The sequence below is a fragment of the Astatotilapia calliptera genome, chromosome 5 (genome assembly GCF_964374335.1).
Source record: "Astatotilapia calliptera chromosome 5, fAstCal68.1, whole genome shotgun sequence".
NCBI lineage: Eukaryota > Metazoa > Chordata > Actinopteri > Cichliformes > Cichlidae > Astatotilapia > Astatotilapia calliptera.
The window spans coordinates 8,167,434-8,180,269 of NC_137426.1; the positions used below are offsets into that span (position 1 = coordinate 8,167,434).

A 12,836-nucleotide genomic window follows, 5' to 3' on the forward strand; every position below is an offset into this window, starting at 1 on the left:
TGAAGACAGAGGATTAATGTCTAATTCCAATATCTTTTTTGTGGAGAAGCACCTCATTACATCCTTTAGTACACCGTGTGTCAGCACATCCTCTACTCTTTGATATAGAACTTATATTTTACATGTGCTAGTTTATGTATTTTCAACAGGAGTGTAGAGCCGGCATTCGTTAAATGGTCTTCTGTTAAGGTATGTTAGGTATGTTCTCTGCGATGCAGGCAACAAAATCCCTGTCTTCCTGGGTCTCACAAGCTGTCTTGGGCACAGAGCAGACCCAAACAGTGCAGATTCAACATTCAACATTCGAAATGCAATACTGCCAACCTGCTGCTTCGGTAATGGTTCCTTTACAGTCATAATCCTGTTAAGTCAACATAGCCATATAACAGAACATCCAAAGACAGTCAAGCTCGCTTGTATATTCACTTACCCAGCAACATAGACAAGGGAAATGCTTGAATGTCGTTCGTCATTCTTGTTTTGTCTTGTTGTAGAGGTGTGTCAATAGTTGTGCCTTTTTGTGAACTGCATGATTTAATTCTGTACAGAATCCATGTTTTTCCAGCAGAAAAGCAAACAAAAAAGACCAAAAAAGTTGTACTCATACATCATTCTGTGTAGAACTGAAGTACTCAAGGGAACCAAAATATGAGGATGTGATCAGAGCATATCTCTGTGTTGTTCATATGTAATAATAGGAAATAAAGGCATTTTAAGTAGCTTTGTCCCATGTGTTGTGTAAATGTATGTAGAGGATGCATTTCCATTTATGGTCAGCGGGTGGCGTTGCATGCATAAAATAAATGCCAAGAAACAGCTTAGTAGCTGAGTGTGACACAGATGACAGCCCAGCGTTAAAAAAAACAAAACAAAAGACACAGTTTTATGCCTTTAAATAAAGGATATCATATTCACCATTTAGCGATAAAGTCCATGTGATTTGATCAAAATCACCACAACTCCTACTTAATTGACGCTAATATGACAGATTAATAAGTGCATGAGATTGAGGCGATATTTTACAAGAAAGCTAAATTTGTTTTGACACTTTTATAGGGAAAAAATATATAAATACATAATTTTTTTAAACATTTTTTCTATGTAAACTTGTAAGCCAAAGATCGTGTTACTTGCAATATCATCAGTCAAGGTAAAGCTCTTAAATCAGAGATGACACTCCTACGTTCCTAAAAAATGTTTCTCATCCATCACCCACTGTCCCTGATAGTTCAGAGCCCATTTTCATGATCTGCATATGGAATAGGCCAAATATTGCTGTTTCCATGGCAATGCTTTTTTGGAAATACCTGCAATATTTTGTCCATTTTTGTGAAAGTGTCTACTCAGTAACAAAATTTCATACACTGTTTACTTGAGGACAATTTACTCACGTAAAGACAGTAATAAGAAACACGTAAACTGGCATTTGCCTTTATTTAGAAATATTTAGTGAGTTTACATTTTAAATTTTAAATTGATGCATTGTGCATTTACAGTTGGACAAATGTGTCTTCTTATATGTGAACAGGAGGATGGAAAATCAGTATTAAATCAACATCTCTTTCATCTTTCTAAACAATCAGTAGAAAGGGCTCAGTTTAATACATTCTGCTGACCAATGTACATATCTTTTCAGAGGATGGACTTATGCTTTCAGAAATTTAAAGGATACAGATTAAAATATGACTTCTTGAATCCTTTCTTCTTCTTCCTCCCTCCTGTCTGCTTCCCTTCTCACTTGGAGAGTTTGGTGATGACACGGATTAAAGCCCCATTCTCATCCTTTAGTCTCTGGTTTTCCATCTTAAGCTCTGCTTTAATCTGAGGGAAAAGAGAGTATAAAAACATAAGGGTGGACAGAGTATCTAAAAAGTCCTACAACTCGTCCCAGGTAGAGCATTTCTGCTTACAGTGGCTAGTATAAGGATTTGCTTGTTCTTAATTTGTAGTTTAAAAGTAAGTTCATATTTTGGTAGTGTCTTCATGGGCTACACACCAAGGACTGGTTTTTATTTCTGGTCATGTCAGTAATCTTTTCAGCCTTGGTCACATCAAATGGGAGGTAGCAGATTCAGAGTACAACAGACCACCTGCAGAACACATGCTAATCTACCTCTTAAAACAAAGGCATAACCTTGGATTCTTGCAAAACCACAAGTAAACATTTTTTTTGCTATAAACAATATTTACTTTGAGCACAAAATTTGTTTCACTAGATTTGATCGACAGTGACCACAACACCCCGTAACTGTCATAACATTTACATATAATATTAATAAATACAATGAATCTTGATCTGTGCAGAGACCACTTTTTAAAAGTTGTGCATAACACAGGAGAGAGAAACACAGGGATACAGAACGGTGTCTTCTAAGAGAAAAAAAATTCTTGCTCACAAAGTGGACAGTAACAAGGTCCTGCTTAAAGTGAAACTCATACAAGTTTGCTGGTGTTTATAAATGATGGACGTAGCTTCAGGGTCTGAAAAGTGAAAGCAATGCAAAAGTGCCTTAAACCTACAGTCTGTCTTATCACCAGCATGAGATGGTTCCTGCATGTTCAGTTGTATAGTAATCCATGGGAAAAAAATGTTTTTTGGCTCCTTTGAGCTATGGCCAGCGTAAACACTCCCCTGTGGTCTTAGCCGCTACTTTTAAGTTCTCTTTTTAGATTCTGGACCCCATTCAAGTCAAATAGGATGGAAAAAACCAGGTATGCTGCAGAGAGGACCTACCTTGTGACTCATAGTTTGCTACTGTACAAGTGTTCAGTGCTTCTTGGTTTCTCAATCTGATCCATGGCCTGAGGCTTCTAAACCTATTTCTAACCAAACCTGATATCATACTGACTACGGTATGTCCATCTTTTATCTACATTCTATGAAGGTTTCTGGTTTCTACTCTTATTAGTAACTGGTACAGAAAGAAAACTGGCCTAAAGAATAAAGGACAGACTGATCTTTATTAAACAAATACAATAATGTGTTCATACACACTGACAGACAGATGCTTTTAGACCAGTTTTGAATCATTTCTCTGTTGTAAAGGTATATTTTTAGACCAGCATCTTTGTTTAGGTCTCTCATTCACAGACAACAAGAGGTTTTTGTTTGCATTCACTTGTGCAGAACACAGCAGACATTTGTGGGCTTTACGCTGCACATGAATACTGATTGCTCACTCGCTGCAGTGCTCACACATTGCACAGCCAGCAGAGCATAATGGTGACAAATGATGTCAGCTAAAACCACTGAAGACAAAACAGCTGAGACCACAGCACCAAGTTACAACCAAACACTTACTGTATATTCTCAAAAGAGACTTAATGTTCAAATTCAATTTTAAGGCATTTATAAAACATTTACCTTCAGTTGTTCTTCCATATCTGATATCCTCTTTTTAAGGCTCCAGCTTTCCTTTAAGTATAATCATTAAAGGTAATTAAAATAAACGAGTAAAAATGCTTAAAAAACACTTCTCCTCTTGAGTCCATACCTTTTTTTCTGCTTCTAGCACATTGGCCCCACAGTCATCCTGTCTCCCCTTCTGCAGCAAAGAGAGATTACTATGAGAAAAGATTGCAATTTATGGAAACAGCTTGATTATGGAGTCTCTGTTATCAATGTCTCATATTTATGTAAAAAAAATGGACTGTTGCCCTTTTCAAACAAGTGGTTAATTTGTTTCTCAGTAGTGTTTCTGGATCATTACTTCAGCCTTGCTTAGAGTACCTGTGCTCTCTCCAGCTGGTCTTGCATCATGGTGAGTTCCTGTTTACTTGTTTCCAGTCGGGACTTGAGCCTTTGATTTGTTGCCAGTGCCTTTTCATACATCTACAAAATACCCACATGTTAGGATTTCCACCACCAAACACTGCCACCAGGACACATTTTTGTGGTAGTTTCAGTTTTCATCAATTGCCATCAGGGTCAGATTTCTTCCTTAAAATATCTTGACAGACATTAGATTGCCATTAGGTTTAGTATATGTGTTACATGTATAATGAATCATATTGACTTTGGAGACTTTTTTCCTCCCATGATGTTCACATTAGTGGCTGTGAGGGAAATGCTTCAACAAGTTTTGGATGAATCACTCATGGCACTTGTGTTTGTCAAGATAAGCTGTGCTATCTTTGGTGATCATATTACTTTCATAAAGCGACATAGAACCCATTAGCATCGTAGTATCTGCCCCCCTGAATACGTGATTCTGATTCATTTTCATATAATTTCATATGAATAAACTATTTTTCTCATCTGACAACATTAAAAAAGTGCAGTGGTATTAAATTTACATACTTAATTTCTATTTGAAATTAGATTTGATTATTATCAGCAGTAGCTCCCATTCTATTCATCATTTTCATTAAATCCAAATGTTACGAATTATTGAGCCCACTGAATCTCTGTGTGCTCTTTTTATTTTTGTTCTTTTATTACAGTACATACGCATCTACAGTACTGTCAAAAAGTAGCACTCAGAATCTACATATTACAAATCTATAACAGTCGTGTATATTTGTATTTAAGGTGTATCACATACCTTTTTATAATCATTATTTGCTGTCTCTTCTTGTGCCTTTTTCCTTGCAGATAGTCTGTTCTCTCTTTGTAAAAAGTAGGACTCAGCATGGTTTGTTGATGTGTCATTGGAGACATCAGATGATCCAGATGATCCCAATCTGAAGACACAGGAGATGTATTAACTATTAATTCAGATTTAGCACACTCTTTGCCCAATTGAATGGATATACTCCTGTCAGTAATGGATAGATTCCTGTTTTTGTTGTCATTCTGGTAATACGTGGTAATGCCTTTCTTACTGATGGTGTAAATCAAATTAGAAGAACCTTACCTAGAGAGCCTCTCATGCTGAAATGAGAAGAAAATGTTTTAGAAAGGGGTGCAATCTGACCAAAGTTTAAAAAAAATAAATAAATAAAAAAATACAGTATGACAACCACACTAATCACTTTTATAAACATTCCTGATTCTCTTAACCAAGATATCAGCTGTGCTTAACCCCTTACATTGCATAAGGAACTATTTCAACCCCATTTTCCAGCAAATGCACAAACATTTTCTTCTGCATAAGACTGTTACACTAAAATAAAGGTAATTTGGACTCAGAGCATGTTTTATTACAGGCACAATGTCAACAAAAATAGATACAGACTATATTATCAATATTCATGCAATTGCATGTCTGGGTTTCTGGAAAATTACTTGTTCAAGAATTATCTTGAAATGGACTTTTAGTGGGGAAAAAAAGGTTTATGGCAGTCTGAAATTCTCAGCCAAGTTAAAGGGGGGAGAGGAAATGATTCCTTAAATAAACTGACAAGCACAGATAGCTAAAACACATCCAAAAAAGGTAATAACTACTGCACCGACTACTGCTTAACTCTAAATTAGGAAATAATTTCCTCAGGAGATGACAAAATATAGGATAATACATCAACTTATAAGGTTAGTAAATATAATAAAGTATGAAATATAAGGACTATATATATGGTACAAAGTCTTCCACACCAGTTCTGCTGAGTTGACAGTTGAGATCCAGTGACTGGGAAGGCCATAGCATATTTTTTTAAAGTTTGTTTCCTTTTGTGATTTGAAATTTTAAAGTTAAGACCACTAGCAACAATAAGATGTACACTTGTGCTGCCACATTCAACTGTAGTGAAACTATAGACTGTATCTAAACAATGGACTTAGCTTTCTTTTCTGAAGACTATAGCCATTGTAAAAGTCCCTTGAGCCTCTATTCTTCCGTGGCCAGCAACTGGCAGTGCCTATGATGCAAATAGAAGTAAGACTCTATAGAAAACATCCACTGGCTCCTCTGATCCATGAGCTCAACAAACACTCTTCTGCCCCCTGAATAGTCTCTAGCACTTGCTTGAAATATGTTTACCATTACTGCAAAAATTAAGGCTCAAATAGAGAATTGTTTAGAATAGGCATATCTTGTCTGATAAGGTAGGTCTTTCTCTGGGGAGCATGTTGTTATGTTCTCCCCGTGCCTGCATGTGTTTTTGTACTGACACTTGGGCTTTCTCTCAAGATTTGTATTTGTGGTTTATCTGGTCATTTTAAATTGGCCATAAACATGAGGTAGATAAAGTACTTAGATTATATATGCTCGAAGCTCGTACCTTGTAGTCCAAAGCACTTTGAGTGGTCAGTAAGACTATAAAACATCACATGAGTTCCACTCCATTTCCATTTCCTACAAGCGCCTTCAGTTTAATGTCACTCATGAAATTTGGTTTCAAAACAGCTAGCAGTGGCAAACATGCTCAGCTAGAAGTTTCACTGCAGGACCAGTTATAGATGATGTCACAGTGGCTATATCCAGCTTTATTTACAATCTGTGAGTGTAACTCAGCACCAGTATAGGAAATAAAGCTGTTTTTTAACATGTGTTTACTGCTTTTTTGTGTATTTTAACTCAGATTGCTCTTGTTATCTAATGCTAACCAACTAGTTTCTGTGTCTGAATTCAACCAAATAGCAAGAGGAAATGAAAAATAAACAGAGAGCCAAGGCAAAACTAAACAGTCATTTTAGAAAAAGGTCAGACTGGAGTCTTCGTTTCAACAGTTGGATGTTTTTTGCAAATGCTGTTTCTTTTGCTCTCCATGCTGACTGCTTACTTGCATGCACCCAAACCCGCTAAATCATCGGTCAATAGCACTCAGACTACAAGCAGCCTATAAACAGAAACATTGTCACTACCAAACATTATGTCCCTTGCCTACAGATTATGGATATCCATATAAAGAATTTCTTTATTAAAATTAGTAGGAACAAATTAGCAACACTATTATGTGCTTGGAGGACTTCTTGGATACTTGTTATTGTTATACTTCAAAAATTTGTCTGCAATAATCTGGTAAGATTTTATCATTTGATTAGCAAACGTTATGGGACAAACATCCTAACCTTAGAGAGCAAAAGAAAATATATGCCCAAGTCCTGTGGTGACATTAGCATTTAGCTGAAAGCACCGCTGTTCCTAAATACAGCCTTGTAAAGATACTAGCATGGCTGCCCACTTTTGTGTGATAGATTAAAAGGCAAGAAAGCAAAATACAGCCTCCAGTAGACAAAAATAGCTTCGCCACATTTCTTTTCTAAACCCACCTTTTAATCCTCAAGTGTGCTTTCTGTTTATTCATCATAAGAAAAGCTCTTACTGTAACTCTTTTAGTGCAAACAATACGTTTGTTTAAAGCTTGTAAAAGTAATGATCTTGCTTTTTGCCTGTACTTCTGCATTTTGTCTTTTAGAAAATTCAAACAGAGAATTGACTTGTTAATATAAGACAGTCCACACAGTTACAGTTTACACTGCATCTTTATTCTTTCAGAGACCTTTGGTAGAGACTGTAGTATAAACTTCAGCCAAAAAGCAGATATGTATCCTTTGCCTGAGGGCTACATGTCATGTGAAACTGATAAAGTAAGCTAAATTCTCTAAAGAAGAGACAGGGTTTTAAGTTGAAGGCACATTGTGTAAACACAGTGATACGCTTCACTTCAGACATTTATGGGACCTTTAAAGAGATGACATCCAGTCATGTCTGCAAACCCTGCCATGCTATGTAAATGACAATGAACAATATACTGTATTCAGACCTGGAAAAAGCTCGGATTTATATTAAGCAGTATCGCACAGAAACAGATGCTGATCAAAAAGTTTGTGTCTTTGTCTCATGAAGGACTGACTCCATCTGAAATCTGTCCTCCAGCCTTCCCAGATTCTGTGAGGGACTTTTTGTCTAATGACCAGCTATTCCCAAATGGAAAATATGAGCTTCCCTTAGGACTAGCAGAGAGATAAACATCCATAAATACTGGGTTCCCACAAGTCAGTCCTCCAAGCACTCTGTCCCTCTTTCCTTCTGTTCCTCTTCATCCTGTCTTTCATCCCCCCTGCTCTGTCTCTCTCTCTCTCTATTTTTCTCTTGCCTCCTCCTCCTCCTTTCTTCCTGTTGCCCTTTCTCTCACAAACTTTTCTCTGCGTCACACCATATATTTTTCTCAAGAGGTTCTTGGTTTGCATAAACAGATAAGACTAACTGCTCATTACAACATTTCCTTCAAGTTTTCTGCTCCCTTGCTCACGAACATCAACGTGTAGCTTTATTTATCAGTTTATGTGTTACTATGGTCATTTGAACTATCCCCATATACAGTAATGAACAATATAAAACTGCACATTCTCCACATGGTTTATTACAAGTATCTAATAATCTAACTCCACAGACCCTAGAATGCAATAAAATAAGTAATCCCAAAGATAAGCTATTCGAACTTAAAGGAAAACACACGATTTATTTAGAATGTAAAAATAGCACATTATTGGGTAAATATAACACTTTGGGCTGTATTGGACTAAATTACCACAAAATCTCCTCTGCAGTTATAGAATGTCAAACTGGACTACCAAAATAAAACATTGTAATCATGTTGCAGAAACAGTTGAAGACACATGAAGTCTAGCATATTTTGAGAAATTCTACTTCCCTAATTTTTCCTAATTGTACTGCATAAATCATACAAAATGATTAGCTAATGCCACACAATTATGTCCAAAAAACAAAACAGACCAAAAAAAAAAAAAAAAAATAGAATTGGATTGAAGGCAGTGATGAGTTATGTGTGTTCTAATGCTCAGAAATACCTCTGTGGCTTGTTTTCAACACATTTCTTCGACAATGACCGAACCTCAAAGTTAATGTTTTCCTTTTATGGCATTTCCTGCCACTAAACAAACACTTAAAAGATTAAAGACAATCAGGCCTTACCCGCAGGCTCTTAGTAGTGGCAACAGAAGAAACTGGACAAGAGTCAGAGAACTGCTTTCTGATGCGTGACGGATCTTTGTTGTGAGAGGGTAGAGATGACATCGCTCCTGGGCAGCTGGAACCACTGCATGCAGCAGTATTGTCGTCAGAAGTATGTCCAATTTTTTTTTAATGTTCTTCTTAAACGAAAGAGAAGTAGAGAGATATGTATTTTTTTTATCCAGTAAGATTAAAATCAGATTTGTTTTTTCTTTGGTTAAAGGACAATCCAAGCGTCTTCTTCACGTGATAGTGAGACATTGCATATCAGAAGAGAGTGAAACAATTGCACAAGTGTGAGATAGTGGGGCGAAGTGGTGGGAGAGGGGAGTAGGCGGGCTGCAATGTGTGTGCGTGTGCATGCGTGTGTGTGTGTGTGTGTGTGTGTGTGTGTACACACAAGGATTTATAGCAACATTGTGTAAAGGAATTAACAAACCAGAGTAAAAATTACAAATACAATAAAAAGTCAAATTAATAGTATTTTAAAATGAATATACATTATTCTCTTTTTTAAAGAAAAGCTTGTTTTGTATATTATGGTGTAACTTTGATGCAATGTAAATTCTGTAAATGTGATGTTGTATGTAATGCAAAGGGAAGTAAACTTATTTCAAGGCAAAGAAGTATTTTTTTCCTTGTGAATTAAAATGTGATTTACTATAGAGTCCTTTAAGCAAAAGGGAACCAAGGTTTTTACATTAAAATAAATAAATAAATAAATAAATAAATGAAAACCTACCAGTTTAAATAACTAGCGGAAGACACATCTGAATGTACAGTAGTAAAGGAAGGAAAAGTAATAATAAAAACATATAGGGTGCTTGGCCATGGAGACATGTGTATACTATGTCTTACAGTATATTCTGTCGTTAAAGGTTAATCTTTTGACCGAGCTCCAAGTTGCATGTGTCTGTGGTTACATTAGTTGCAATGCAGTGTAACCAGCTCAAAGGCAGTTTTTTGGCATTCATTTATCTAAAAAGGGTACATTTTCTGCAAGTTATTACCAAATAATGCACTGCTGTAAATTTGTGCCAGTGGTAAAGACACACTTTTTTTTTTTAGCAAAAATATCTGATTCTGAGTAATTTCTTAGCATTATGAGAGGTGAAAGTTTTAGGAATCTTAGTCATACCAAACTAGGGCTTGGTTTTATTTCTTTTTTCAGCCTCAGTGTACACATCATCTCCATGTACTCTAATCACATTAAAAATCTAATAATTCTACAAATTTAAATTTTTACAGGAATGCTGATGGGAGCACATCGTACATGATGTAACTGCAACTAAAGAAGAATTCTGGATTATTCTATTTATTTCATGTTGGACAACAGCGAGACAGTACAGTTTACATAAAGTGCAACATCCTAACAATGTAGGAGTCAGTCACTCACTTAAAAGGGGCTTGCTGTGGCCTTTTAATCAGTTTCAGTTCAAAGACCAAGGAAAGATGACAGTAGTCCACTTAACATGAGAAATCTGAGGTATCTGAGGTTACATTTAACAGTAACTTGTAAATTGGCTACAAAAATAAAAGAATAAATAAAGATTAACGGCACATATCCACTAGTTACAAAGGTTTTGTTTTCTCCATATCCCCTTTATTCAGTATGCTTCATCATCATATGGCAGTAACCAGGCACCACCTGCTGGCAGAAAACAGTACCTTTCACAAAAGAACTTGACACTGAGAGAACTGTGTAAAGTGATTTCCCGTTTTTAAATTGCTATAACTGACTTGTTGGCCTATAATATGTGAAACATATGTTAAATGCATCCCTCACGAATGATATCAAGTCATCTTGAGCCACAAACATGACATTCTTGTCATAAGGTAGAACCCACAATATGGGAACCTGACATTTATGTATCCTTTATTTATCCAGTTAAAAAGTCTAATTGACATTAAAAATTTATTTTTTTTAAAGAGAAATCGGACCAAGAGGATAGCAGAAATATAACCCCTTTGTAAATCCTGTTCACTAAAGTCTATTTAGTAATATAAGTAAAGACATTATAAAAAGCACATGGAAACATCAAGATTGGACACATTCACAGGGCTTCATCAAACCGTCATTAGGTATCAACAAACTAAAATGTGCTGAAAAGAACGGACACTGCAAAGCAAAGAAAAACACTGCTCCTGTAAACAGGCTCTAGCTACCGTCTAGTAGCTTGAAGACCCAAATACTGTCAAGACACACCTCAGCTTAGCAGTGTTGCCAATTTAGCGACTTTGTCGCTATATTTAGTGAGTTTTCAGACCCCTTAGCGACTTTTTTTTCTAAAGAAAGTCGCTAAAAAAATACGTGAAAGCGCGCATCGCTTTTACTCTCGACAAGCAGCGGGTGCTGTAACGCAGTCAGTTCTTCTTTTACTCTTATGCTGTTTTGTGGATCACAAGGTTTAAAACTACTTATAAACAAACACACACACACACACACACACACACACACACACACACACACACACACACACACACACAAAGTAACTCCACCAGAGTGCCTTTTTCGGGTCACTTTTGCCGGTCCAAGCCCGGGTAAAGGAGCAGGGTTGGAATTGTAACATTAAAAAAAACAATAATTGCTAAAATAAATTTAATTTGTAGTTCTAAATAAACTCTAAATGCATTTAGGACGTTTTTTACTCACTTTATGTCTCTTCCACGATGTTATTTCTCTCTCCAACAACATAGGTGCAATTAGATTAGCATGATCAATTATTCAAAATAGGCGATGACGTCATTTAGCGACTTTTAGGACAACCAATAGCGATTTTCCTTACTGAGGAGTTGGCAACACTGCAGCTTAGGCCTCTACAGGCTTGGCGTTCTGACTCAGACGCCCAAGCACACCACAGCATTGAAGCTGCTCAGTGAGCAGCTCTTCAACAACTTTTACTGTTGGGTGGCTAATTGCTGAGTGAACCCAGCTGTGCACTGGCCACTCGGGGGAACTGGATGGCGGCCGAAGTCAGGCGAGAAGGAAAACGGGACACACTAAAACACATAACAAGTTTGCTAGGGCCGTAACAGTTACACGTTTATCTATGAAGTGAAACTGCAATGCTTCCATTATTTTATTTATATCTTGGTGCCTTGTTTTTAAACTCATGTATATATGACGTGTGTGTGTGTTTTAATGCAACTTCCGAAGGAAGGAAGGAATGAAATAAGTAACTATAGAAGTACTTAATATTAATTAAGAGTCCGGTTGATTAGAGGTGATAAAGTTAGATAATTTGTGCTTCTGTGATCTCCGTCACCTGCTGGAGGTATTGCTGTTGTAAAGACAGTTTCTTAAGATTGTGCTGATGTTACATATACATCCCTCTTCTCAGAGGCCTGACTGTAAAGGTACAAAGGACCAACACTAGCATTCACCACACTAGTTTCTCCAACAGGAGGAAGCTGCTTCTTGTTGCGGCCGGTATGATTTTTACTTCACAGTAGAAACAGCAAAGGGAGTTAACCAGAGTTGGGTGTCTTCTGTGAACTAAATTCACTTCATAGCACTTTTTTACTCTGCTGGAGCACTCAAAGTGCATTATACAACTTGCCTCATTCACACAGACACTTTTTTCCTATGCTTTTTCTACTTGAGTGCTTTCTTTCTAACCTTCACACACATTCATACTCCAATGGATGCATCAGAGATCAACTTGGAATTAGGATCTTGCTCAAGGATATCTGGCATGCCACCAACCTTCCAATTAGTAGATGACCTGCTCTACCTCCTGAGCTACAGCAACATATGTTTTCCCTGATATCTTTTCTATTTTTAAACATAGATCTACCGATAAATCATAAGCCTAAATGGCTTCATTACCACTAAATTACTACAAAATATGATTTTGAGGAATGTTTGAAACTACACATTACATGGTCAATAAAAGAGGAAAGAGCTTGACTTGTAACATTTTGCTGCAGTTCAAACACTAATATATTAATACTAAAGCCTTTTGATTTTAAACATATGAA

At 36.6% G+C, this 12,836-nt stretch overlaps 1 protein-coding gene across 6 annotated transcripts; it reads right to left on the reverse strand.

Moving 5' to 3' along the window:
- Positions 1-1,404: 1,404 nt before the first annotated feature.
- Positions 1,405-11,653, reverse strand: ppp1r12b (protein phosphatase 1, regulatory subunit 12B). 6 transcript variants are annotated; one of them, XM_026167018.2, is made up of 8 exons: positions 11,509-11,634; positions 8,817-8,992; positions 4,857-4,873; positions 4,545-4,683; positions 3,731-3,832; positions 3,495-3,545; positions 3,365-3,415; positions 1,405-1,821 (listed from the first exon to the last, which is right to left on the reverse strand). In XM_026167018.2, the coding sequence occupies exons 2-8, from the start codon at positions 8,916-8,918 to the stop codon at positions 1,735-1,737; spliced, it is 549 nt and encodes a 182-aa protein (XP_026022803.1). In that variant the 5' UTR covers positions 8,919-8,992; positions 11,509-11,634; the 3' UTR covers positions 1,405-1,734. The 6 variants fall into 6 exon arrangements, with proteins under 6 accessions (XP_026022803.1, XP_080157272.1, XP_026022806.1 ...); XM_080301146.1 differs by lacking the exon at positions 4,857-4,873 and having other exon boundaries at positions 11,509-11,651; XM_026167021.2 differs by lacking the exon at positions 3,365-3,415.
- Between the last annotated feature and the right edge of the window lie 1,183 nt (positions 11,654-12,836).

What these genes read in the sequence shown, in the direction of transcription:
- ppp1r12b (XM_080301146.1), bottom strand. Translation starts at nt 11,550, where the DNA reads ATGTTGTTGGAGAGAGAAATAACATCGTGGAAGAGACATAAA. An exon ending in CCACTACTAAGAGCCTGCGG is followed by an intron (nt 4,684 to 8,816) that starts GTAAGGCCTGAT and finishes CTGTGTCTTCAG; the next exon opens with ATTGGGATCATCTGGATCAT. An exon ending in ACCAGCTGGAGAGAGCACAG is followed by an intron (nt 3,546 to 3,730) that starts GTACTCTAAGCA and finishes TCTTTGCTGCAG; the next exon opens with AAGGGGAGACAGGATGACTG.